The sequence below is a fragment of the Parastagonospora nodorum genome (assembly GCF_000146915.1).
Source record: "Parastagonospora nodorum SN15 chromosome Unknown scaffold_10, whole genome shotgun sequence".
NCBI lineage: Eukaryota > Fungi > Ascomycota > Dothideomycetes > Pleosporales > Phaeosphaeriaceae > Parastagonospora > Parastagonospora nodorum.
The window spans coordinates 858655-885428 of NW_001884558.1; the positions used below are offsets into that span (position 1 = coordinate 858655).

Sequence of the window (26774 nt, forward strand, 5' to 3'; positions counted from 1 at the left end):
GGAAGGGGCAATTTTAGCAACCGAGCAGCATCTAGAAAGGCCCAAAGAATCCAGCCGCCTAAGGACAGCGCTGTACGACAGGGCCAATGTTGCATGCTGAAGCTCGGATTGTGGCACTTTCCCATGGCACTGCATAAGCTCTATCCACCAACGGCACAATTCTGATCACGACAGCAGCTCCCACAGACTGATCTAGACTGTCTCCAACATGCACCTTCAGCCAAGCATCACGGCTGATGGCGCAGGGATGTGTTGTGCTTGTCCAAGGCATGCGTGGAGCAGCCAAATGACGTAAGAGAATTGTGATGGGCTTTGAGATGCGCACCAGAACTGCCATAACAAAAGACAGATGTCCCTATACGGTGACGAGGAGGCCCCGAGAGCGCATGTTAAAGTGGAGCCCAGGAGACGGGATGACGACAAGGACTAGTGCATCTCTGTCGCGGGCGGCTCCATGCTGATCTCCTTAGCGTGCTGGATTGAGCACGATCTTCAAAGCATTGCTCTAGATGCAGCAGCCATGTTCTCGAAAACGGCAGAGCATGGCGTGTTGCTGGCATGTGGCAGTCAAGTCTAGGATTTTGGAGTGATGCTTGCATTTCTTCCTTTGCATTTGCCCTGGCCGCTGGAATCACATTCGGGCAGTGCACGGACTCTCTTGGATCACGATCCTAGTGGCGATCTTTGTTACCTCTTTCATACACGTCCCGCGGAACTGGAATTATGCGCAGAGCCATATTACCCGTTTTGCTTTGGTTTACAATGGTGCTATGACTGCATCGATCCATTCTTGCCTGTGCCAAGGGTATACGAAAGCCTTAAGCACACTAGCCTTACGCATGTAGCCCAATGGCCCCACGTCAAGCGTACCGCTGCGGCCTGGATGTAGGCAATAGCTTGTAGCCGCTTCAAGACTCCCTGACGTAAATCCGGCCTTGCCGTGGGCAGGCCCCTCGGGCGACTGCAGTGAGAGCGGTCCAGCCAGACGACGCCTCCCGTCAACGGACCAATAGTGATCCGGCTTGAAGCAAACAAGCACAGCGTGCGGGATGTCAGGGCTAGCAGGTGAGAGCCCGTGGAGTAGACGTGCGCAACAAACAAGAAATCGCCGACTAGTGCTGTCAATTATGTCGTCATGCCCTCAGTAAAGGAGCCAGACCTGTATAAAGAGTTCACGGAGTAGCGATCCACAGAAGCACATCAACTCACCTTCTCATAACAACAAGTTCTCAACTCCAGCACTTTCCTCAACAACCAACACATCAACCTAATAAACAACCACATACATCAACATGGACAAGGTCAAGGCAGCTCTCACTGACTTCACCCACAAGTCTGGTCACCACGACACCACAGTTCATGAGGCCGTTGCCCCTGCTGTCGTCCACGAGACCGTCAAGCCTCACCAGCATGAGGAGATCAACACTGCCGTAGACAAGGAGGTTCACCAGGATCACTACCACCGCACAGTCCAGCCTGTCCAGGACCGCGAGGTTCTTCCCGAGACACACACTGCCAAGCTCGGTGCCGTTCAGCACCGCGAGTTTGACCACCGTGACCACGACTCCACCAAGCGTAACCTTGTGCAGGAGCAGGCTCAGTTCAGGGATGAGAGGCGCGTTGAGGGCACCACACAAAGCCAGAGCGTAGCCCCCACCATCGGCGGCGAGCATGTCCACCACGTAAATCTCCACATTGCGCAATGTGCCACGATCATCACTAACACCTTCTAGCACATCCACGAGACCATCCAGCCTGTCGTCAACAAGGAGGTCATCCAGCCCAACGTTGTCCACACCACTGTCCCCATCCACGAGGTGCACCACAATGCTGCTACTCACCATGAGACCACTGCTCTCCCTGCCATGACCATGGACCAGTTCAAGAACAAGGGTGGTGTTCTCAGCGGTCGCGAGGAGCGCTACGATGAGTTCGAGGGCGTGCCTAAGAACATCGGCGGTGGTACCGCTGGTGGCTTTGGCCATATCCGTGATGGAACCCACGCCTCCCACACTGGTTCCGAGCACCACAAGCACGGTGACTTGGACACCAAGCACCACGGCACTGGTGTCGCTGGCGCTGGCGTTGTTGGAACAGGTGCTGCCTCAGGCCTCGCTGGATCTCACAGCCACAACACCACTGGTACTTCAGCCCATCACCCCAACTCGGGTTACGGAACTGATGGCCCGATCGGCTCCACCGGTCGTGAGGGTACATCTGCTCAGAACCCGTTAAGAACCATGAATGCTAACAAGTACTCAGGACACCACGACTCCACCAGCTCTACCCACGGAAAGCCCAGCTTGATGGACAAGGTATGTTGCAAGTTCTCAAGCAGTAAACCCTATACTAATTTTTTTCCAGCTCAACCCCAAGAAGGACGCTGACGGTGACGGCAAGGCCGGCTTCATGAAATAAGCGTATCGTGATACAAGCTATGTCACGGCCTCTACCATAAGTAGACGATTCTCTTCACTTTGACGATGAAATGTTTGATACCATAGTAATGAAACATCAACACAAGAACAAAACATTCTCTTCTTATGAAATCTATTTGCCATTGTTCGATGAGCACAGTCTTCATAGCTCTCTCTCAGCAATCGGAGACCACTGATCGATGGACTTATCGGTAGGAACCAAAACCAATCTACCTCCACTCCAGCCACCCAAGTCACTCTGCCCGTTGAGGTTGACTCCAGTGCTCTGGGCCAACTTTTCGATCTCAGCTAGTCCACTTGCGTCGATTGATGGGCAATCGTGATAAAGCAAGCTCAAATGCGGATTGTACGATTCAGTCGCCCATTTAGCGGCCTCTCTCTCTTCCCCAAACCCCTCCACTTCCCGCCGACAAAGCACAGCTAGCTTCTTCAGTCCTTCAGTCTTGTGGCATTTGATATAAAGCTTTCGGAAAAACACATCTTCGCTAGCCAGCTTTTCGAACATGACCTCAATCTTGTCGCCTGATGAGATTTCTAGTGAATCCAGCCAGGCTTGAGGATTGGGTGAATGTGTGGATGGTGATATCTCCGAAGTGATGGTGACGTGCGGCAGGAACCGGTGAGCAGATCCGAAGTGTGATGAGGTTTGATCAATCAGGGTGGGAAGTATCGAGTTGAGACGGTGCGATTTGGGCGGAAGTAGCCACAGAGATGAGCCCGGCATTTTGACGAAATGCGAGAGTTGATGTTAGGATGCTAAATGGTGCTCGCTCTCATGTTCAGATGATGCTGCGGGGTTGTGGTTGGCTGGCTTCGGACGCCATGTGTGGCTGAAGCTCGCACGTCCCTTCCCCACAAAACAGTCGGCCCATCTGACGTTGGCTGCAGCTACATCTCGCGTCCTGGCATGTGAAAGCCTGGGTCGCGAATGCACCCTTTAGGTTCCACCACACATTCCGGAGCATGCAGCAACTAACGATGCAGCACATCACTTCGTTCCAACATCAGCAGCCAAACAGTGTCCGGACCGCATCATCATGGCAGCGCTCGCAAGGGACCTAGTCGAGGTCGCGTGGTGCATCTACCTGATATTTACTTACTTTCAGCGAGTACGTTTCCTTCATTCCACCCAAAGTGCCGAAGATGAGACGTCAGCGTGTTTACGAGCAGTGCGTTAATGTGCTGCAGCGATTATGGCTATGGCTTCGTCGGCCAAGCAATAGGGATCTGCTGCTCCAGCAATTGGCCGAAGTACGCATGTACGAGGAGTATGCGGCTGTCTCGTTCACTCTTGACAAGTGCATGGACCACGACTATTGGTATGTGCATCCCATCATCCCAAACACTGTTCCCTGTACACCAGTCCCTTGCTTACACACCTCAGGCGGCAGTTGCATAAAGACAAGCACTACGATCATCGCCTCATCCAGCGACGTCTCGAGGCCCTCTACGAGCTTCAATTAAGCGGCGATATCCTCGACTTGATCGACTACATAAGAAGCGGGCTTGTTCGCAACCTCGGAAATATCCTTGCACCCAAATTATACAATCGCGCGTACAACGGCACGAAATTGCTCATCGAAGATTATGTTACGCAGGTCGCGCACGGCATTGAATTTCTCTCACATGCACCTACCTCCGAGGATGGTACAGCTCTGACTGCTCAGAGGAAGCTGGACGTTCTACATGATATGAGGTCAACCTTCGGCCGATCGGCATTAGTGCTTCAAGGAGGAGCCATTTTCGGTCTTTGTCACCTAGGAGTCGTGAAAGCACTGCTTCTTCGAGGACTTCTTCCACGGATCATTTCTGGGACTGCCACGGGCGCTATAATCGCAGCATTGGTCTGTGTCCACCCAGAGGATGAACTACTAGACGTCCTAAATGGTGGGGGAATCAATCTGGACGCATTCGCGAACCGGAATAATGAAGATGGCAAGTGGTATCAAACACTCACTCGACGCATCAAGCGATGGTGGAAGCTGGGTCACTTTCTAGACGTAGACGTACTCGAAGAGCTGCTCAGATCAAACATTGGCGATATCACCTTCGAACAGGCATACGAGCGCACAAAGCGAGCTTTGAATATCACCGTCACTCCGAATGGTGGTGATAGCGGCGTACCGAACTTGTTGAACTACATGACCGCTCCCAATGTCGTATGTACACATCTTCCCAGGTTACTCTAATCTGACTAACTTGCGCGAAAAGCTCATCTGGTCCGCTGCCCTCGCGTCGAATGCTACGGCGTCCTCAACTCTTTACCATCAAGTAGTGCTCTACTCGAAAGACCACAATGACGAAATCGTGCCCTGGCCCCCAGCTCTCAATGCAACCTTCGGTCCCTGGACGCATGCCTATTATCGTGATCGACAATCACCTTTGCACCGTCTAAGCGAGCTTTTTAATGTGAACCACTGGGTTATCAGCCAAGCTCGACCATACCTAGCTCCATTCCTGCGAAGTGACACGCATCATCCGCACCCTAGGCAGTTCGGTTGGTGGAGATTGACAATGCCTGTTCTACGATTGGTGATACTCGAGATTCAGCATCGATTGCATCAACTCGATCAGCTGGGCCTCTTAAGCCGATCCATACGGCGCTTCCTTATCGACGAACGTGTGCCCGGCTCAAGTCTGACTATTGTGCCCGAATTATCGCCAATCGACTTCTTTAAACTCCTGGAGAACCCCACAAAGGTGGGAATTGACTATTGGATTCACAAAGGAGAGCGAAGCGTATGGCCAGCTGTCACCGCCCTGAAAGTGAGATTAGCCATCGAGTTCGAGATAGAACGCGGATATCAGATGGTGAGGAGAAGGAAAAGGTCAGCGAAAAAGAAGATGACAAATGGAGTGAACGCAGGTAGCAGTCAAGGCGAATCGAGATCGTCAACTGGCAACAATGCTGTGGCTAAGAGTACACAGCATCTGGATAGAAGACAGAGGGCCAGCAGTGTAGGCGATGCCATCATGTAGGGCTGCGTGTAATTTTAACTAGCCAATATCATTCACTCACACTGTGCGCCTCTCTCCATCGCTTTTGTCTTTGCTGGTCTACCACTCTGTCGTCATTCTATCACTTAATGCAAACATTCTGCCTGGCTGTCTTCTCTACTGCTCTCACCTGCAGGCTCTAGGCAAACACTCTCGAGGTTCATTCTCGCCACCAATTCCTCGCCTCCAGCATACTTATACCCTCACCTACCCCCACCAAATCTCTCCTCACCCGCTCCAACTCCCAACAGCTCTTCTCTCTCAACCTTAACCAAAACTTTCTCTCTCGATCTTAGCTAAACCTTCTCTCCTCATCATGAAGTTCAGCTCCCTCCTTCTCGCCGCCACGGCCTCGGTCATGGTCGCAGCCACTCCTCTCGCGGCTCCCCAGGATACCTCGACCAACTATGCCAACGTCAACACCGTCTTCGCCCGCGCCGAGTGCAAGCAGTGCAGCGATTGGTTCGATAAGTGCATGCGCTCCTGGTTCTGCTGGCTCAACCCTAATGCCTGCGTTGTCACGTGCCGTCGTGAGATGTGCAAGGCCATCCAGGAGTGCCGTGACAATTGCCCCGGTGATTGTCCTCCTAAGGCTGCGGAGGCTGCTACCGAGGTTGTTCCTATCGTGGTCGCTGAGCCCAAGGTTGAGGCCCGAGACGACTGCAAGAAGTGCGATGACTTCTACAACAAGTGCCGTGGTGTAAGTTAAAATTCCTGTATATTGGTGTGGTTTGGACGATCTTACTGATGTTTGTGATAGTCTCCCTGGTGCTGGCTCAACCCGTACGGCTGCGACGTCTCTTGCCGCGCTGATACGTGCCGCAAGAATGGCGACGACTGCCACAACAAGTGCGGTTATTCTTGCTAGATGGTGTGCTCGATGGAAGTGGTCTCATATACATAGAAAGATCTGAATGGGTCTAGATGATGATGGCGAAGCTTCACGGAACAGATGGCTAGATGGATACATTGGATACTTCAGATGAAGTAGAGGATATGATTATTCATCAATACGAACCCATGACTACCTAATACGCTCCCTTTCTTGCTGCATATGTTTGACCCTCGACGTACTTGACTTCTCCGAGACCGCTCCACAGTGTGCCGTCAATGCCTAGCTCGAATCCTTCGAGCTTCGTCGCGCCACTGTCCAAACCCCAGAGTGACACAGCCAGGTAATTCGTACCCTGGTAGTTCAGGATTCCCTGAGGGACAGGGAAGTTTGTCTGTGGACCCACATTGCTGACGTATTTACCGTAATTGAAGCCATTCACGTATAACTGCGCGCGATATGCCGGTACGCTGGAGCCATTCGTCGCTGATGTGCCATTGGTGAATGTGAACGACATGGGAACGTCGTAGCCAGCGGGGACATTGAGCTCGAACTCAGTCGCGAAAAAGCCAATTCCGGGCGCACTGATACCATCGTTAACAGGGCCTTTGCTGGCCGTCCATCCCGATGCCGCAAATGCGCCTGGTTGATGCAAGCCCTGGCGCTCGACGTACAATCCACCCTCGTTGAGTGGGCCACGCGAGATATCGACGTAGTCCTCGCCACCCAGGTTGCCAGTCAATTTCCAGGTAATGTCAGAAGCGGCGTGGCCGGAGAGCTTGTAGTCGAGGATTCCGCGGGGGTTCTTCATAGTCTCAGTGCCAATGGTCCAATTCTCGTCGAGGCCTTGGTTGTCGACGACGACAGTGATGATGTACTTCTTGCCCGCGGTCAGGTTCGGAAGAGAAAAGGTATTGTTGCCGCTAAGAGCGGCGTCGTAGCCACGCCAGCTGCCGAGGAAGTGGTCGCCAATCCAGGCGGAGGAGCCGAATGCTGATCCACCTTGGGTAGAGAGGTAGAAGGATGTCTCGTTGCCGGTAGCTGTGAAGGTTCCACGGAAAAGAAGGGTGCCGGTGTGGAAGCCGTAGTCCGATGAGTAGAGGGACATGGGTGTCTTTAGTGGCCTGAGGGAGTTGTACGTCTTTGGGAGATCGGCAGTAACCCATGCACTGTCGTCGTAGTCTGCTTGAATCTCGGGCAGCGAGTCGACGTACTTCCATTCCAGGTCGTTCAATTTGGGAACTGCAAGATCGATCTTTGGGACATCGACACTAGCGCAAATGACACCTTCCTTTGATGTCGTGAAGCCAACATCCTTGCCGTTGAAAGTCAATTTGGTGACGTTGGGCGCACCACCAAAAACCTCGACAGTTGTTGTGGTATTGAGGTCCCCAGTGAGGGCCAAAGTTGTACCATCTACCTTTGCAGTCCTCATGAGGTAGCCAGCATTAAGTATTACGGGGTTGGCGGAGGAGTGAGGAGCGGTGTCGATGGACCAATAGTTGTACGCCTGGTAGCGATCTTTTTCGTGGTATTAGCAAGAGACACCTTAACATATGTCAAGTTGAAGCAAGACTTACCAAGCATATGAACATAGACAAAGTTGCTTCCTACACCGAGCTTAGCGACCTTCCGGCTTCCATCCGCCTTGAAGCTCAGAAGCGTGTAACCACGCGTAGCAGTACTTTGAACATCACCCTCGAGTACTTCGAGTCCAGTGACGGCAATAGCAAGCTCATGAGTCTCGCCCGGTCCACCGTATACCACCAAAACAGTCTTGTCCGCATACTTATGCCACGTGAAAATCTCGGCAGTCGAATAGACCAGTGTCGTGCCACCAAGGTCGTAGTCGCTGACATGGATCTTAGCATCACGGCCGTTCAAAGTCAACGAAGTGCCATTTGTCTGGGGCACAGTGATGTTTCCGAAGGCTGAAGTCGAGATCTTGAGCTTGTAGCTCGTCGTTGCAAGCGAGTTGTATTTGGAGTGACGAAGGAAGTAGAAGCCAGTGCCATTGCCCCAGGCTGGAGTGACAGACAAATCGCTCGTAGTCGTCCAGGTCGTGTTTGATGCATTTCCTCGGGTCGCGGTCAAATACGCTGGGCTGACCTTGAAGAAGTTCGCCTGCACTTTCTGCTCGGAGTACTTCTCACGATCTACGCGGCGATCCTCTCGGATTGGCGACGCATAATCGTACGAGGTGTAGCCACCAGGGTGACCCAAGTTGCCCCAGTTGGTACCGCCCCAAGTCATGTACAGGTTTAGAATCGTAACACCAAAGCTGTACAAGTTTTTGTAGAACACTCTCTCGAACGCAGCGCCCACAAGAGTGTAGCACTTGTCGAATCCAGGTCCACCCCAGGGATCGAAGCTACCGGCCTGAAACTCGATGATTGAGTAGGGCGTGCTAGGGCTTTGCTGTTGGTGTAACTGGTTCCAATTTGTGGGCAGGTTGTTATCGGGCCAAACTTCAGGATTCGCGCAATCGAAGCCCTACAACAAACAAAGGCTGATTAGCTCTAGTATCAAATGTGCGTTTCGATACGCAACTACGTACCAGTGGGTATCCATCATGACCATAGATGTCAACAGGCGCAGGTTTCCCTGGTGCGTTGTTTCCTTTTGCTGATGCATCGTTGCTAATCAGCGGCACAACAATACCCGCATCGCGAATTTGTTTGTATATGTACTCCATATATACCGGATCCGGGAAAGGTTGGATGGCCGAAGTTGCTTGCGTGTACTCGTTCTCAGGCTGCACGAGGATAATCGGACCTCCGTTCGTAATTTGAGCCTTCGCGATGTTCGCGCCGATGTTCTTCATATAGCTGTGACGTTGTCTTAGTATGTATGTACCAGTAGGGGAGAAATTCGCGCAAATCATACTTGTTGGTAGAGTTCAAATAATCCGGCGCACTGGTTCGCAGAGTGCCGTTGACCCTCTGAAGCCATCCTGGAAAGCCACCTCCCGACACCTCTGCGTTGATGTATGGGCCAGGCCTTGCAAGGAGGTAGATACCCGCTTCTTGAGCAGCATCATAGAACGGTTGTAGATCAAAAACACCCTCTGCGCGGTACACGCCAGGCTTACCCTCAAGCAGTGCCCAATCAACGTAAAAGCTGACCATGTTGTAACCAAGAGACTTGATCTTCTGGAATAGATCAATGTACAGATCTGCGACCGGCATCCTGAGCTGATTTAGCATCTGCGTTCAAGTTCCAATGCTCGAAGCAAATTACCGGAACGGGTGGACTTCACCACTATACAGGAACATTCGCTCGCCATTGACGAAGATCGAGTCCTCGTCCCAGGTGACCTACAAACATCAGCCATCCATTGAAGACCGCCCATCTCTCCCGATCCAAATGCTCACGATATCCTGTAAAGCCTCTCTTTTGTACGGCATAATCCATTCTTTCGGAGAATACCCCACCGCCCTCGCCGCAGCCCCAATGGCACACGACGACAGCGCAACCACGTTCAGAAGATTCTTCATCGTGTCTTGCGAATCCCAGAATCAGGTACGGAAAATCACACCTTGTCAAAAACAGTGCGCGAGCATGTCATCAAATAACCCACCCCCCAGCACCCAAATGACACAATCCACCACAACGCCGATGCATCTCGCATCCATTTCTTCCGAGCTTCCCAATGGCAGGTAGCGTATGCAGGTACCTTCTAAAATCCCACCAATTCCATCGACCAAAGCGCCTTCGCAGCATGACGCAGACGCGGGGAAACGCCCCAACCGTCCAAGACGATCGGCGGGGTGGCGCGCCCGCGCAAGCTTGTTGCCCGGGATGTGGAGCTTGTTGTCGGAAGCTTGGGTGTGATGTGTTTAGCCGGAGCTTGTTTGGGCAAGGCATCCGACTGGGTGTACGAGGCGGCGAGGGAGCGTGACCGAGGTTACGGCTGGTGGGAGAGAAGGTTGGATGGGTTGGGCACATGGATTGGTCATTGTGGGGTTGGGGTAGGACGTGTGCGATGGATGTGTTTCAGGTACTGTTGTGTAAGTTACCATTGGGTTGGCGCATGGTTCGCGGCTTTCTTTCTTGATCACATGGTTGAGATATTATTGGTATTTAAACCTCGCTGACGACGCTACAAACAGCTTTTAGGCCAAGGCTACTAGGCAAAAACATGGTTTACAACCAAGCCACCATCGCTATCGCATCGTACGCAAAGAAGCCTACACTGTCTAGACACATAGCTCTCTAGATTTGTCATAAACATGTACAACAACATAATGTCCCAATCTTCCAACGCCGTGCGGTAATGAACTTCCCATTATAAAGCAGCCCATGAGAGTCAAGCGTATCGCGAACGAAGAATAACAAAAGTGGTCGACAGCAGGAATTATGACAGAGTCCCACAAAGAAGCGGGTCGGAAGACGATAGCACCAGAGGACTGTCGACCGGGACTTGGCCCGACTCTAGCCCTGTAGTCGAATGGCGGCTCAAAGCCCTTTTGCTAGAGCGATTTATTGCGTAGGCCCGGCCAGATAACCCTGATCGATTAGTTCGCAATAAGGCATTTCAGACCCGTAATTGGCATTGAATACATCAAAATCGGGCATGTGCTGATTGGGCCAAGGATTATAATCGCCACGCTGGAAATCTGAAAATTCGCCCATGGCAACACTAGGTTGCCCTCGAAGTCTCATTTCGTCAACAGTCATCTGCTGCGCAAACTGTGCCTGTTGGACTTGCGATGACCAGCCGTACAGCGCAGTTGTAGGGCGGGTAGGTCCGCGTGCTACGCCCGGAAGAGCCTCTCGAGGTGCGTAGTGATGCGTTGGGGCCGGGGGGAAATGCACATCTGCACTCTCTCTATAAGGCGACGGAATGGTTGTACCCTCAATGCTGGGGTTTGGCGTTATCTGTGGTCCGTGGGGACTCTGTGGTATTTCGGAGGATCCATATGGGCGTACAGGTGCAACGGATGGGGAAGGATGCGCATTCCATGGCATACGGCTTGATGGCGTCACCGAAGGCGCCTCGCTCGTTGGTTGCCCGTTGATCGAATTGAAACCTGTCGAATGGGGTGTCGAGGCAGGTGTGTCTTCAATTTTAAAGTTCGCTGTCGGACTGTTCAGTCCGTTGTGTCTTTCCGCGGCCGGGTCATGAGTGAGCTTCCAGTCGTCTGGTCTGGTTTTGCGACTCCAACTCTTGTCCAACGTATTGCCAAGCTCTAAGTGATCTGTTTGGAAACCTTGAGACTCGTAAATGTAGAGACCTCCACCTTCACTGGCTGTACTCGATGTGCTTCCAGGCGAATTCGCAAGTCTCTTCCAATTGTGTTTCTGTTGCCGATAGAGGTCATGCAAGCGCGTAAGAGCATCTTGCCAATAACCCGGCATAGTGAAGCGATTTCCCACCTTATGGAGGATCTTATTTGTCGTGTCCCACGCATTTGGTTGTGCATGAGAGTCTAACGCGCGGTCAGGGTCCATGTTGGGAAACATGTGGCAGTACATAGCTAGACTTAATTAGCTTCTGATTGAAGATCCGGAGCAATGAGTGAACAACTTACCACACCATCCGACGATGTACGTGGCCCAACCCGCAATAGTACTGTCAACAAGCGCATTAGCTGCATCGCAAGCGATGAGCAATTCGGCAAAGTCTTTTCCAGCACCGAAGCACTTGCGAGCCTGATCAATCCAGTAGTCTGGCATATCGTCCGGAAGTGGTTGTGTGATCCTGGGTTCATCCAAAGGCCCCTCCGGTTTGGCTTTGCCCCAAGGCGCGAACGCAATATACTCTCTGTACAAAGCGATAGTACATAAGGTGTGAAGGGCGTGGATCATCACGTAATCTCGTGAAGTTTTCGAGTAGATATGATCATACGTATGCTGTGTTGTAAGGGTCAGAGGCTGTGGCAGTCCGGCTCGAAGCACCTCATAGCCTTGCACAAGCTTGTAGAATGTACTTTTTTCGTCCCAAGGGGGATGCTCTTCTGTCCTAAACCATGTCAGTACACTACGCGCGATCGGACACTTCGGTTCACGTACCGTCGACCTCTCCCAATCGAATACGCCAGGATTTTGCCGAAGTAGTCGACTGTCTGTATGTACAAGCTTAGTGCTGCCTCACTTTTGCCCACTTCCCACTGGGTTTCGCCATGTGTCTTGCTTCTGTTGTCCCAAAGAGAATGATGGTGGACACGTCTTGTCCTGGCCGTTTCTGCGTCCCTACGCTCGCTGTATTGTTCATCGCTCTCCCCTAACCACCGAGTCCTGACTTTAGTTCCTGTATTAAAAGCTCCATCGTTGCAGGGTAGTTGGGTTTTGATGTCATTCACGTTGATCATCTGTACTCGACTTGATACACAGCTTGTATATCGATCCATGATGAAACAGCTCCAGAAAGTGCGGCGACGGATTTCGCGGTCGATGAATTCTTTACGCTCGGCAAGTTCGTCTTCGGCGTCGGAGCCACGGCGTTCCCCTTTTTTAGTATCTTCGTAGTTTTCGTCTTTCTGGTACCCAAGGTTTTGCACATAACGCGTGGCCAGTCCAATGAAATGCCATCCGTTCTCTCCTTTCAGATCAGTCCAACGATGATACCCAAGGAAAAGCATAGCCTGGGCTCTTTCCAGAGATCCGGTCCCGGGAATGGAGCCCAGACGGTCTTGCGTGGCTTTCGCCCAATACTCTGCCGTCGCGATAGGGGTCCCTACGCGCTGTACTAATTCGGGATGATAACGAGCAGTCAGAGTCAGGAACCCAAGGAGTAGAGGTGGGCTGTGTGGAGGACGTGGTAGAGCATCAAAGTTCTGCCTGGAAGCGATAGATTGTTGAGGCTGATGCAGCGGCTTCAGGAACCTCTGCCGGTGTAGAAAGGGGAAGTCAGACGCGAAATGTTTTTCGTAGATGTCGAACTGGCATTCGTCAATGCGAGCTCACAGGTTGAGTTGCAGCACATACCAGCTCTTCCCAGACCTTGGCGGTGAGGAAGGGAGAATGCAGAACGTCATCTTGGGTTTTAGGGACATCGTAAGGGTGATGCGCCAGAGCCGACGCTATTGGTCTCTTTCGCTTCCTGGGATGTGTCTGCGAGTCCTTCGGTCAATTCTTACTGAACAGCAGCCGTCAAGTCGAACACGTGTGGGAGAAGCAGGAATGGATTTACACGATAGACACCAGCGAAAGTCACTGTTGTGGACTGACAGGTGCAAGACATAGGAGAACGCAACATGCACTTACATCAATGTCTCCAACCGTGCTCTCCCGCCGTTTCACTACACCGGTCGTGGATGCATCCGTGTTGCTGTAATCGCAGAACTTGTTCTTCTCGGCGCAAGCAATGCAGGTGGTCCCTTGACCCTTGTTGTTGCACTTTGTCTTACTCCGACGACAACTCGTACAAGCAATCGACGCGCGCGCCCTGTCAGCGCCCTGTATGCGTCGTCCAGTGTCGTCCACGTGACCCTTGGGCGTCAAAGCCCCTGGGGTCACCATCGGTGAGGCATTCAATGTGGACGGCGACTGCGCGCCTTGAGGCGACGACTGCTGCACCGGCCGGGATGGCTGCTGCGTATGTATGTGCGCTTGTGACATTTGCTACGTTTGAGCAGATGCTGCAGCCAGCCGTGGTATGCTGCTTTCTCCCGATGATGCTGGGCAAGGCGCACCAGTGGCACGCGGCCTCGACGAGGCGTAAATTTTAGCGGAGTGCTCAAGCGGAACCTGGTTGGCACTGAAGATGCAATGGCCGTTGCCTTCAGCGCGTCTCCCTGAAAGCCGTTGTTCGGGCGATGCCAGGATAGACTAGATACGGCCCGGATGGTCTCGCGGGCGGGTGTCGTGGAGCCGAAAAACGGGGACTCAAAGGGGCCAAGCGTCGACGATAACGATACCTTGGGATGGGTGCAAAGAACATGCGCTTCGTTGCACTGTCCTATCAAAGGTGGCCCACAGAGAGCTGGTAACAAGCCAGGTATGTTCTTGCAGAGGCTATGCTTTGGGAGTGAGGCGCGGTGGGCACTGGGCACACGGCTATTAACATCACATCTGTTCTCTCCCGATGAACTTGGCGTTAGCGGCACGTCCCCCAGCAACACACCCATACAAGCGACCCACCACGGGCTGGCCGTTCTCATAGATTTTCCACGTCGCCGCGACAGCCTCCGCCGCGGTAGACGCCTTACTGTCGTTGCTGACGTCTGCCTCGTCAGTGACGGCGCTTGGTAGGCAAGCAGATGAGGTGACCTTCTCAAACTCCGTGGGCCGTGTCAGAGTCCATGTTACCGAAGAACTCCCTTACAATTCGGTCCGGTCTGAATTCATCCTCCTGCGACTCACATATATGCCTCTCGACAGCGTCTCTTACAATTCTCCGCTGCGAGCTGGTGCGCCCCATCACCACGCTGACACGTGGGCTCGAATAACACGCAGCGCAGGGATTACTCAAACCAAGTGGCGCACGTCCAGCTGCACCTCGTCCAAGCGATCTCGCGTCTTCGATCCTCTGGCAGACCGACTTCTGGTCGACATTGTGGACCACTGTCATCATCATCACCTGGCTGTAGCTTCGTACCAGGCTGAAGGTTCTTCTTCATCGGTATTGAGTGATTTTTGCTCTTATCTCGTCATCACAGAGCCTCGAGCGATATGCCGTATGTGTGCTGAGTCTGGCAAGGCCAGTGTGCCCGATACTGGATCGGGCTGATTGTGCAGATGCAGATGCCTACCAAGGCGCACCCCGCATGCAGAGCATGGGTTCGAGAGCATTGCGACACCGACTGTGCAGACTGTCGAGGCGAGCGCATTCAATGGAATGGCAGCGCTTGATGTGTTTTCACCCGAACGCTGTGCGACCATCTCCTGGGGCGTTGAGGTTGACCTTGGAAACTCAAATCACGACGCATACACGTTGAGGCGCGCGAAGACCAAAGTACACGGCGACCAGGATTTGCAAACATCGATATCGCAACAATGTAGCACTGCTTGAAGATTGCGTTGATCATCGCGTAGGTTGCGTGTACTGGATCACAAGGCAAAGGTGCATCATGACTGATCTTGCGGCCTGGTGCCACAGGCTGGGCTTTCGTTACATCAATCTCCGGGTCGCAAGCCGCGCTAAGCATGAGCTCACGTCACTTACGTCGGAGGGCCACCTGGAGATTATTGTGTAACTGTTATATTCCTGATCGGTGGATCGATGGCGAAATCCGGGTGCACTAACCGCACATGTTCTGGTATCTGAAATGATGTGCTGACATTAGAAGACGGCAAAAGCTGACTGGAAGTAAGTGTGAGCGCAAAAGGTGGTTGGTGAGGTCGAGGTCAAGGCAGAGAGGATTTTTGACCGATCAGAACGGAAAGCGCGCTAAGGTTCGTGACCGATATCATCCGGGTACGGCAGAAGCATGGCAATCTCGACATGCGTTGACTTCGCCGAAAGTCTACTACTAAGCCAGGCCCGCGCATCCACGTCCGACCGATCCTGTCGATCCTTCACCGGCAAGCACTCTGTTCGCCGGTAAGCGTTTCAAGCTTCATCCGGAGTAGGAACTTTTGTTGGCGGACGTCGGAACGACGACGGCTACATGTCTCGAAAAGACTATGCTCGATCGATAAGCTACAACAACGAACTCCTGCGCAGTTTATTGATGCGTGGAAACAGTAGCTCAATACTACGGTAGTAGGAAATGTGACGTCTTATTCCACACGCAGTAAATCAAACTTTCAAAAACTCGCACTGTATACCTAAGTCTAGCCCACAATGCGTGAATTACTCCACACAGTACTTTGTGCACTGCCGGCGCGTCGAGTTCATGTGCAATCATACTCGAGCGCCCAACTTTCCAAGTACCTCAACTGCGCACTCATCCGACCTTTGCGTCAATGTTCGATAACACCATGCCAAGTAATTTCATCGAGCGCCTCCCAGCAGAGGTTAGATACATGTACTTTCAATCCTCGGCTTTCCCACTGGTAGAAAGATGTGGCTTGGCTGCCCTGGTCCTCCACACTGCTTCATCAAATCACACGTTATCTTCCATGAAGACTCGGATTGGCCGATGACTTGGCATGCTCGTCGAGGTGCTGTGGAAATTGACCGCAGGGTGGAGCAGATTGATTGGCGGGGACCACTTCGCATGGCAAGGGTCAAGATTTCGGTGGGAGGAGTGGTGCCGGTAAGTTCGGATGGAATTCAAGGATGAGGAGGATGCTGGTGATATTTTAGACAGAGAGGAACTGGAGACATGTCAAGCCCTGTTCGGAAAGCCTGAGCAGCCTTTTCAGGACCAGTTTGGACCACCATTGACATTGACGACGGTCTAATTTGCGTTAACATGTCAATCCGAGACGAGCTGCTGGGCCTTGTGTTCGAGAACACTGATGCTCGCTTCTTACCTCGATATTCCATTGCCAATGGACAGCGGTCTAGCCACCATGAAGAGCGGAAAGTCTTAGGATTCGAGCCTAAAATCTTCAAACAGTTATTACAAGCTACTCCAGGCCATCAATATCTGCTAACACCTGCCCAGCAAATAAGCCTATCTTACCAGCATAACCTTAACCGAGTCTCAACATCAAACCGGAAATGACTGCCGCTTCGACCTCCTTGCACAAGTGATTCCATTCATCAAGAAACGCTGCAATAACATTCAGTCACTGACGTATACTGTTGGCTCGGCGACGTGCTTTGCCGTGTGCGATGAAGACTGGATCGAGGAGTTTCGAAAAGCTTGGCATGATCTCGTCCGCTCTTGCACGAAGTTAAAGCGGCTCTATATATCACTCGAGGGGAAGGGGAAACGTTCGGTGTCTGTGTGAGAGGGGTCTGGAGGAGGTCCTCACGCGGATGGTCAGAGACAGGGATGCGACGATACGGGCTTCGGTATGGTATTATACGAGATCAAGCTGTCTCTGAAAGAAAAATTCGATCAGTTCAGAGTCTGAATACAGTGAACAGGACGGCCTCTTGAGCAGGTAAATAAGATATGTGCCGTTCATACTCCACGAGCTGCGGATCTATGCAACCCGGTTCGTGACTTCGACGAACTTTTCCCACTGCCTGTAGGCCTCGCCACTTTGCACTGCCCACTTCGCTCTCCTGACGCCTTCCTTCCATCTTCCACCTCCTGGACCGACTTCGGTAATGACCTTGCCATCATCGCCGTGACCCATGTCGCTTGTGTCTGCGTCACAAATGCCGCTGACAACAAACAGCGCTGCAGTATTGAGGTACACAAAGTGCAGAATCGGGTCGTCGACGGGCACCTTACCCTGTAAGATGTCCATCAAAATCTCGGCGTTCCTCTCTGGACTTTGACCAGGCGATACTGCGGTGAGAGGATGCGATGGCAGGCCAAAGTCCGCTGGCGTTACTGTGAAGTAGTTGATATTCACTTCGCCTGTTGAATCGTTCTCAACTAAGCGCCAGCAGTGCGTGGGACCTGCGCATGACAATTCGTCCAGCTCTTCGTCACCACAGATGACCATGCCCTTCCGACATCCAGATTGGCGAAGTGATTCGGCAAAATCAGGTCCGATTTCTTTCCTTGCTACACCCAATACACGAGCCTCAATCAAGTCGTGGAGTGGATTTGCTAGCGGACCAAGAAGGTTGAAAATCGTGCGCCAGCCAAGCTGTCTTCTGATACTTGCTGCGTGCCGTGCCCCTGGGTGGAAAATGGGCGCAAAGAGGAACGCATAATTGGTGTTCTGGTAGATTTCGAGAATCGTCTTAGGCGCGATGGCGGTAATGACTGGCGGCTTTGGTGGCGCGCAAGAAAGAAGATCCGCAGAACCTGAACGTGATGTTGAAGCTTTATTGCCATGCTTGGCGATCATGAGGAGAGAAGAGGCCAATATGGAAGAAGTAGTGCTAATGTTGAAGGTGTTGTGTGAATCACCGCCTGTACCGACTATGTCGCACTGTCCATTTTGGTCAGTAAAACGGCGTTGATGAGATGATGCGAGTAGTCATACCAAACCTCCATAGTAACCTCCCTCTTTCCTCCCGCGCTCTTTAAGCAGGCGCTCTAATCCTTCAACATCGATGCCGGTTGAAAAATCTCGCATTGCCTGTGAGCATTTTGCCAAGACATCTGCTTGTCTATCCAGGTCCGTGAAGTGAAGACACGTCAAAAGTGCTCCCGTTTGTACTTCTGAGAGACTGTTGGTGAAGATCAATGCGAGTGCTGCTGCAATCTCGGTAGCATCAGGCTTTGTCGACGGTGATTCGTGCCAGAGTCGTTTGAGCAAAGGTGTGATGGATGTCTTGACGTCTCCGTCACTTGGAGCTGTGGCCATTGTAGTATAGTGTCCGTGAGTCCCTTGCCTTATGCAGACCTGGCGAGTCGAGTGAGCTGGGTCAAACTTTTTTTGCGTCGTGCTGCTTCTGCTACTGCACGAGAAGCCCCGGGGTATCTTTCGTTTGCTTCAATTGAGTGTAAGTTTCGAAGAATGCCACGTTGAGTCACTCTAGTAAATTAATCAGCTACTTCGGGATCTCAATAGGTTTCGTAAGCATAGCCAAAGAGCAGAACCCACCAATGCCGGATCCGGTTAGAGTGCGGGTCGAGGGTCGCGGTTGAATGATTCACCGCGCCTGGCCCGTGCGCATCTCAAATTTCGAACCACATGGGCGTCACAGTCGTCTCTTTCAAGGTCATGACGGGTCAGAGTTTCTTCTCTGACGGACCTTGCAGCGAAATACCCCGCGACACCGACGACATCAAATGGGGAAGAAGCGGACCCATGCCGAAACCAAAGATGGCTTTGCGAAGCCGCCGCCGGATAGCAATCGGACGAGCGTGAAGGGCGACAAGGACAAGCGCAAGCACGGAGATCAGAAGGCGCGTTCTGCGTTGGTATGTATACACGTCATAGGATAGCTTTGGATGACCATGCTGATGCGCGCGACAGCTGTTCAAGGTGCAGCCAGAATGGCACACGGTAGAGCTTCCACAGCTCCCCACCATCGACAACCCCACGATACCTCCACGCTACGTACTCGACGCGATCCACGAATATGCCGACCAGCTTCTGGAGGCTGAGGCGGCCGAGTATGCAGCGGTGCACTTGTCCAAAGACGCATCGCATCGCTTCATGTCCTCTATCATGAATGCCGGAACCATGGAGGACAAGGTTTCAGCCCTGACCCTGTTAGTTCAGGAATCGCCGCTGCACACCATGAAGGCTTTTGATCAGCTCCTGGGGCTTTCCAGGAAAAAGAGCAGGAGTGCGGCGATGATGGCCCTGGCTGCGCTGAAGGACCTTCTTGGCCAAGGTGTATTGCTTCCACCTGACCGAAAGCTGAAGGCTTTTGCGCGGCAACCAGGCCTCCTGTCTGCTGTGCAGGGCAAGGGTGCGCAATGGAAGACTGGCGATAAACTACCAGGCGAGCTGCAGAAAATACACTTGATAGCCTGGGCGTACGAAGATTGGCTGAAGAAGCAGTACTTTGAGATGCTTAAAATCTTGGAGACCTGGTCCAACGACGAAGTTGAATATTCGCGCAACCGAGCCGTCACTTTCGTTTGGGAGTTGTTGAAAGAAAAGCCCGAACAGGAAGAGAATTTGCTGCGCCTGCTCATCAACAAGCTTGGAGACAAGGAGAAGAAGGTCGCATCGAGGGCATCGTATCTGCTGCTCCAGCTCCAGATAACACATCCCCTCATGAAGAGTGTCATTATGAGCTCTATCGAGTCGGACCTCATCTTCCGTCCCAACCAAAGTGGAACCGCCAAGTACTACGCGGTCATCACTCTGAACCAGACCGTTCTCAGCGTCAAGGAACATGAGGTCGCGAACAAACTCCTGGATATGTACTTCACTCTCTTTTTGGGTCTGCTGAAGAAGCAGAAAGAGCATGAGAAGGAAGAGAAGCGACTGAACAAGCACGGCCATCTCCAAGGTGGTGGTGGTCAGCCTGGTAAGATGGCAAAGAAGAAGGCCGAAAAGGCTGCCACAAACGCCTTCATGGTCGAGGATGAATCGAGAGAGAAGCTTATCTCCGCCATTCTGACGGGCGTGAACCGCGCATTTCCGTTTGCGAAGACGGACGACGCAAAGTTCGAGGAGAAGCTCAACACTCTCTACGAGGTCACGCATTCGTCCAACTTCAACACCAGCATCCAGGCCATGACGCTCATCCAGCAGATTTCTGCCGCGAAGCACTACTCCGCAGACCGTTTCTACCGGACACTCTACGAATCTCTTTTGGACCCACGGCTCATCTCAACTTCCAAACACATTATGTTTTTGAATCTGCTGTACCGGGCGCTCAAGGCCGACACGAGCGTCAAACGCGTCAAGGCCTTTGTGAAGCGCTTACTTCAGATCATCCACATGCACGACCCTCCGTTCATCTGTGGTGTCCTCTACTTAATCAACGAGCTTATTACTACTTTCCCTACCATCAAGACGATGTTGTCCACGCCAGAGGACCACGCCGATGATAGTGGGGACGAGCATTATGAGGACGTCGACGAAGAAGCGAAGGCGAAGTCATCCGGTGAAAAGGGAGCGAAGCAGCCGACTTACGACGCCCGGAAACGAGATCCAGAACACGCGCAGGCAGATCTGTCATGTCTATGGGAGCTGCTGCCACTTCAAGCACATTACCACCCCTCGGTTCACGTCCTCGCCTCGAGAATTGTTAACCAAGAGCAAATCAAGGAGAAGCCAGACCCCACGATTTACACCTTGATGAATTTTCTCGACAAATTTTCGTTTAAAAATGCCAAGACCAAATCACAGGCTGTTCACGGCTCCTCCATTATGCAGCCAATGTCTGGTACATCCAAGGCTACGGACTACCTTATCACTGCGCGCGATGGCGATCGTACGCACGACCCGCTCAACTCAGAGCTGTTCTGGCGTAAGAAGGTCGATGACGTGCGCGTCGACGAGGTCTTCTTCCACACATACTTCGAGAAAGCAGGCAAAGCGAAGCAGGCGGACAAGAAGGCTAAGAAGAACAAGAAGGCAGACAGTGATGACGAGAGCGGCGAGGATGAAATCTGGCAGGCGCTTGTCAAGAGCCGACCTGATGTCGAGGGTGACGGTGGCGATGACGAAGGCTTTAGTGATCTTGACATGGAAGACATGATGAGCGATGACGAAGATGGCGGTGTCAACATGGATGAGGGCGTCGAGCTGAACCTTGGTAGTGACGATGACGATGCTGGCGGTGCTGAGCCTGCGGACGATGACGACGAGGATGACTTTGAGAACTTCGACCTCGACGACGAGGACGGCTTCATGGATGATGAGGATGAGGTTCCTGTCGATCTCAACATGGACGACGATACCGATGTCGATGATGATAAGAAGGGCGACAAGAAGAAGAGCAAGAAGAGGAAGCTCAAGCATCTTCCCACATTCGCATCTGCTAGAAGACTACGCGAAGCTCATTGGCGATGATAGCGAATAAGCTCGTCGCGGTCCAACGCCGCTACTCGTCGAAACTGTTTGCGATTCTGGGACTGCATGCTACTCGTCTCCTTTTATTGTAGATATCCCATACTTTTCTAATTGCATTTCCTGCGGCATGGGCAAAACATGCCAAGACCAGCCGCGCATTCCAGTCAGATTCACAACAATTGCATTACGATGGGCACAGAACCTGCAGGCTACCGAGATTATGTGCAAGTTGAGTGTTTCAGTGGGTAGCACAGCTGCAAAACGTGAGCGGATGGGTCTAGCAGTAGAAACAAGCCTTGGGCATTCGCGTCATGTCGCACATGCCCTGAGATGATCCAATCGGTGACGATCAGCTGCGGTCAACAAAGATCAAGCATGTCAACACTCAACACGTAGCAGATGAAGACGTTTTAGATGGGTGATTCATGCCTGTGCAAGTATACTCGCTGGAATTGGTGTGCACATGCGCCACTGGCGGTTCCTGAATAGTGCGTGAACTGGCCGTCCACCCCGCCTGAATCCATCACCCCACTATCTAGGTCACAACAAGGCCCTGCGCGCCGTCATAAGTCGCAACAACACTCACGCCTCAAGCCCAGGACCCCCGCGCACTGCTTCACCCGACGGGCGCGTACTAGCCACAACTGCCTGGTGTCTTTGTGCGAAGTGGGAAACTTGTGGGGCAACCGCTCAGCCACGCTCGTGTGCAGAGCTAAATCGCAGTTCATCCGCTCGGATTTGACGACATCGTCACCACACACCCGCGAGCTGCCGTCATTGCTACCTCCTAACGGACCACCACTCGCACGCTGATTCCCCGTGGACCACACGGACACGGCGACAGGACTCTTACGTCGGGACCCACGCTCCGCACGACCGGTGCCCGCTTGGGCGTCGACGCTATTCCCACGCAGCGTCCCACCGCCAGGCACCACCGTCTGCTGCTGTCGGCGAAAAGCAGCCTGCACGCCTTCTTCACCGAAGCACCTAGAGACCCGCCACCATGTCCAACGTCGACGACACCGTGGCCAAGGTGCAGCAGAAGATTGACAGGGAACGCGCCCTGATCAACGCTGCAAATGCCATGCGCCAGTCCACCAACAATCCCGCCGTGCTCTCGCGACTCGACGGGCAGATCAAGGATGGCCGCCGGAACATCGACTACTTTGAGTCGAAGCTGCGGGACCTGGAGGTGCAGCGGACAACCTCAGGCTTGGACAACATGAGCCTGCAATCGGGCTCGCGGAACACCAACAATCCATTGACGCCTCCGCCAAAAGATGGGTGGGGCGGCGGATACGTGCAGGAGCAGAGTGGCTTCACCTCGCCTCAGGGTCCGAACAACAACCTCAGCGGTGGAAACGTCCTCATGCCTCCTCGCGCGCCATATGCCCCGCCGGCACCAGGCGCGCCCAACAAGCGCCCCAACTACAGCAAGCTCGGTACGTTCAGGACGCAAAGAACACTAGGACATGCACTGACGATTGCCAGACCTCATCAAATACGACACGCCGCATCTGGGCCCCCGCATCCAGCTGATGCTGTCACAGCTCGAGTTCAAGCTAAGTGTGGAGAAGCAGTACAAGGATGGAATCGAGAAGATGGTCCGCCTCTACCAGATGGAGGGCGATCGCAAGAGCAAGCAAGACGCCGAGGCCAAGCGCATCGAGAGTAACCAGAAGATCCAGCTGCTCAAGCACTCATTGAAGCGTTACGAGGATCTGCATGTAGACATTGAGGGCGAGGGCGACGACAGTGAGTCTCATACCTCAGACACCTCGTGCATGTATGCTGACACGCCTGCAGACGACAGCCTGAACATTCCCAGTCAAAGAAAGCCATTGAGTGGACATCTTTCTTTACGCGTCCGGGAAGTTGCCGACGTCGACCACGCAGCTACCGGTCGCTTCAGCCGTGGTCCAGAGACATTTGTTAATATCAAGGTCGAAGACGCGATCAAGGGCCGCACAAAGCCGACCAGGAACGACAAATGGCTGGACGAGGTGCACGAGTTCAGCATTGACAAAGCGAACGAAATTGAAATCACCGTCTACGACAAGACCGGAGACAGTTTACTTCCAATTGGAATGCTCTGGGTTCGCATATCGGACATTGTCGAGGAAATGCGCCGGAAAAAGATCGAATCCGAGCTACAGAACTCAGGATGGGTCTCGGCCGACATGATGGGAGGAGGCGCCGGAGGCATCCAGCCCGATATGCAATTCCAACCGCCTCCTGGCTCAAACAACTTCGGTCCTGGAGGCGCGCCCCCTGGTGGGATGCGTCCAGCGCAAGGCCAGGGAGGCGCGCAGCCTCAAACTGGACCCGTGATGGTTGACGACTGGTTCTCACTCGAACCTGTTGGTCGCATCCATCTGACCATGTCTTTTGGTGAGCGTTTATTGGTCTTCAATATATGGTCAATACTAACAAAACAACAGCCAAGCAAACAGCCAACAAGCAGCCATTCGACGTCGGACTGGGCCGTAAAGGCGCCGTTCGTCAGCGCAAGGAAGAAGTAGTTGAACAGTACGGCCACAAGTTCGTGCAACAGCAGTTCTACAACGTCATGCGTTGTGCACTATGTGCCGAGTTCCTCAAGTACGCTGCCGGAATGCAGTGTTCAGACTGCAACTACACTTGTCACAAAAAGTGTTATCCAAAAGTGGTCACCAAGTGTATCACGCAGTCAAACGCCGAGACAGACCCGGATGAGGCAAAGCTCAATCATCGCATTCCGCATCGTTTTGAAAATTTCTCGAACATGGGAGCCAATTGGTGCTGTCACTGTGGCTATATTCTTCCGCTCGGTCGCAAACAGACCAAAAAGTGTACAGGTACGTTTTATGTTTGTGTCTCGGTGAAAAACTTACTAACACTGTCTTAGAATGTGCTCTCACGTGTCACGCTCACTGCGTCCATTTTGTACCCGACTTTTGTGGTATGTCAATGGAAGCTGCTAACCAAATTTTGGGAGAAATCAAGAGGACTAGGCGAGGTCAATCGGCATCAGGCGCAGCCATGGCCTCAACCATGGCCGGAAGAACGTTGAGGCCACAGCCGGCAACGAAGCCGCTGCCTGCGACACAGCAGCAGTTCGCGCCCCCACCGGGTCAAGACGACCCGAACAGATATTCTTATGGAAAAGACCAACCATCATCTCCACCTGCAGGACCGCCACGGCAGCCTTCGTACAACGCTGCCTCGGTCGATGCCGCACGCAAATCTGTTGGATCGTCGAGTGGCACACCCACGCCAACCTCTCCTACTTCGCAACAGCGACCTCAACCAGATCGAGCACAATCCTCTGTTGCGGCTGCTAACGCCGCTAGGGCAGCGATGGACAAGAGCTCCGCTGCTGCTCCTGCATATGGCCGAACTCAGTCAGACAACTACATGGCACAAAGCGGAAGGACTTCAGGAGGTTATCCACAAGATCAGCGCGTACCACAGCAACCACAGCAGCCACCTCCGCCGCAGCATGTGCCTTACGATCCTTCAGCTTTCGCCAATTTCCCAAGCCACCCGGGAGCCCAACAACCAAGTGCACCCTATGCGCAATCGAAGCCTTCCTTTCCTCACCCACAACCACCACAACAGGCTCAGCCCCAGCAACAACCGCCTGTTCAGCCACAATCGCCAACGCAACAGATAGCAAAACCACAGACGATACCTACCGAGGCACCGAAGAACAAGGTGACACCATCGGCGAACACACAAGGTACTGGAAGAAGAATTGGGCTCGACCATTTCAACTTCCTCGCGGTCCTTGGAAAGGGTAACTTCGGAAAGGTTATGCTTGCAGAGACCAAGAGCACCAAGCAATTATACGCCATTAAAGTGCTGAAGAAGGAGTTCATCATCGAAAACGACGAAGTCGAGAGTGTACGATCCGAGAAGCGCGTCTTGTTGATAGCAAACAAGGAGAGGCACCCCTTCCTGGTCAATCTGCACGCTTGTTTCCAAACAGAAACCCGAGTGTATTTTGTCATGGAGTACATCAGTGGTGGTGATTTGATGTTGCATATTCAAAGGGGCACATTCGGCACCAAGCGCGCTCAGTAAGTACACAGACCCGTGTGTTCACCACCAGTCTAACATTTGTTCAGATTCTACGCAGCCGAGGTTTGCTTGGCTTTGAAGTACTTTCACGAGAATGGTGTCATCTACAGAGATTTGAAGCTCGACAACATTCTGCTCACTCTTGATGGCCACATCAAGATTGCCGATTACGGTCTATGTAAAGAAGAGATGTGGTATGGGTCCACTACTAGCACATTCTGCGGTACACCTGAATTCATGGCACCTGAGGTAAGCATCAACCAAACCCCTGGATCTAGCATCAGCTAACCTCAAATGTACAGATTCTGTTAGACAAGAAATACGGCCGCGCAGTTGATTGGTGGGCCTTTGGTGTCCTAATTTACCAAATGCTTCTCCAGCAATCTCCCTTCCGCGGAGAAGACGAGGACGAAATCTACGACGCCATTCTCGCCGACGAACCCCTCTACCCAATCCACATGCCGCGCGACTCCGTTTCCATCCTCCAAAAACTGCTCACCCGCGAGCCCGAGATGCGCCTCGGTTCAGGCCCCACGGATGCGCAGGAAATCATGTCCCACGCTTTCTTCAGGAACATCAACTGGGACGACATTTACCATAAGAGGGTGCCGGCGCCGTTCATCCCGACGATTACGAGCGCGACTGATACCAGCAATTTCGACACGGAGTTTACCAGTGTTACGCCGGTGCTTACGCCGGTACAGAGTGTGCTCAGCCAGGCTATGCAGGAGGAGTTCCGTGGGTTCTCGTACTCTGCAGACTTCACCTAGGTGTTGTTTACACGTTGAATACTCTTGCTTCCAAAACGCCATCACTCTGATCAGCCTTGAGTACGCGGTTGCTTGAAGGTATTTCCACGCAAAATTCCAGAATGCCACGGTTCTCAATTCTTGTAATGCTATTCCAGAGCAGCTCTGTTTCAAGAAGCTGTTGACAGCGGCTTGGGCGGGTTAATGCGGAGAGATGTTGTTCGGGGTTCGGAAAAGGAAGGAGGTTGTGGGGGCATTATTGCTATGTAGGCGTAATAAAAGTGAGGAGAGCAGTCTCTCGCTACGGCG

The 26774-nt window shown here is 52.7% G+C and overlaps 9 protein-coding genes across 9 annotated transcripts; 5 read left to right on the top strand and 4 right to left on the bottom strand.

Moving 5' to 3' along the window:
- Nucleotides 1–1222: 1222 nt before the first annotated feature.
- SNOG_07065 (hypothetical protein) lies at nucleotides 1223–2530 on the top strand. The gene is made up of 4 exons (XM_001797367.1): nucleotides 1223–1682; nucleotides 1734–2142; nucleotides 2263–2315; nucleotides 2365–2530. The coding sequence occupies exons 1-4, from the start codon at nucleotides 1293–1295 to the stop codon at nucleotides 2416–2418; spliced, it is 906 nt and encodes a 301-aa protein (XP_001797419.1). The 5' UTR covers nucleotides 1223–1292; the 3' UTR covers nucleotides 2419–2530.
- Nucleotides 2517–3162, bottom strand: SNOG_07066 (hypothetical protein; the record flags this gene model as incomplete). Its single annotated transcript, XM_001797368.1, has 1 exon — nucleotides 2517–3162. The coding sequence occupies one exon, from the start codon at nucleotides 3160–3162 to the stop codon at nucleotides 2581–2583; it is 582 nt and encodes a 193-aa protein (XP_001797420.1). The 3' UTR covers nucleotides 2517–2580.
- Nucleotides 3163–3695: 533 nt separating this feature from the next.
- Nucleotides 3696–4833, top strand: SNOG_07067 (hypothetical protein; the record flags this gene model as incomplete). The annotated part of the gene is made up of 3 exons (XM_001797369.1): nucleotides 3696–3757; nucleotides 3823–4597; nucleotides 4762–4833. 3 exons carry the CDS (start codon nucleotides 3696–3698, stop codon nucleotides 4831–4833), a joined length of 909 nt encoding a protein of 302 aa, XP_001797421.1.
- A 918-nt stretch (nucleotides 4834–5751) lies between these two features.
- SNOG_07068 (hypothetical protein) lies at nucleotides 5752–6303 on the top strand (the record flags this gene model as incomplete). The annotated part of the gene is made up of 2 exons (XM_001797370.1): nucleotides 5752–6135; nucleotides 6196–6303. The coding sequence occupies 2 exons, from the start codon at nucleotides 5752–5754 to the stop codon at nucleotides 6301–6303; spliced, it is 492 nt and encodes a 163-aa protein (XP_001797422.1).
- A 160-nt stretch (nucleotides 6304–6463) lies between these two features.
- On the bottom strand, nucleotides 6464–9455 carry SNOG_07069 (hypothetical protein; the record flags this gene model as incomplete). Its single annotated transcript, XM_001797371.1, has 4 exons — nucleotides 6464–7777; nucleotides 7882–8760; nucleotides 8825–9095; nucleotides 9154–9455. 4 exons carry the CDS (start codon nucleotides 9453–9455, stop codon nucleotides 6464–6466), a joined length of 2766 nt encoding a protein of 921 aa, XP_001797423.1.
- Nucleotides 9456–10749: 1294 nt separating this feature from the next.
- On the bottom strand, nucleotides 10750–14766 carry SNOG_07070 (hypothetical protein; the record flags this gene model as incomplete). Its single annotated transcript, XM_001797372.1, has 10 exons — nucleotides 10750–11747; nucleotides 11802–12034; nucleotides 12119–12232; nucleotides 12283–13151; nucleotides 13198–13312; nucleotides 13350–13435; nucleotides 13477–13800; nucleotides 13905–14268; nucleotides 14336–14490; nucleotides 14686–14766. The coding sequence occupies 10 exons, from the start codon at nucleotides 14764–14766 to the stop codon at nucleotides 10750–10752; spliced, it is 3339 nt and encodes a 1112-aa protein (XP_001797424.1).
- Nucleotides 14767–17253: 2487 nt separating this feature from the next.
- On the bottom strand, nucleotides 17254–18537 carry SNOG_07071 (hypothetical protein; the record flags this gene model as incomplete). Its single annotated transcript, XM_001797373.1, has 2 exons — nucleotides 17254–18140; nucleotides 18219–18537. The coding sequence occupies 2 exons, from the start codon at nucleotides 18535–18537 to the stop codon at nucleotides 17254–17256; spliced, it is 1206 nt and encodes a 401-aa protein (XP_001797425.1).
- Nucleotides 18538–18965: 428 nt separating this feature from the next.
- SNOG_07072 (hypothetical protein) lies at nucleotides 18966–21654 on the top strand (the record flags this gene model as incomplete). The annotated part of the gene is made up of 2 exons (XM_001797374.1): nucleotides 18966–19097; nucleotides 19153–21654. The coding sequence occupies 2 exons, from the start codon at nucleotides 18966–18968 to the stop codon at nucleotides 21652–21654; spliced, it is 2634 nt and encodes an 877-aa protein (XP_001797426.1).
- A 1003-nt stretch (nucleotides 21655–22657) lies between these two features.
- SNOG_07073 (hypothetical protein) lies at nucleotides 22658–26605 on the top strand (the record flags this gene model as incomplete). The annotated part of the gene is made up of 6 exons (XM_001797375.1): nucleotides 22658–23096; nucleotides 23146–24045; nucleotides 24096–24491; nucleotides 24668–25715; nucleotides 25764–25965; nucleotides 26019–26605. The coding sequence occupies 6 exons, from the start codon at nucleotides 22658–22660 to the stop codon at nucleotides 26484–26486; spliced, it is 3453 nt and encodes a 1150-aa protein (XP_001797427.1). The 3' UTR covers nucleotides 26487–26605.
- Between the last annotated feature and the right edge of the window lie 169 nt (nucleotides 26606–26774).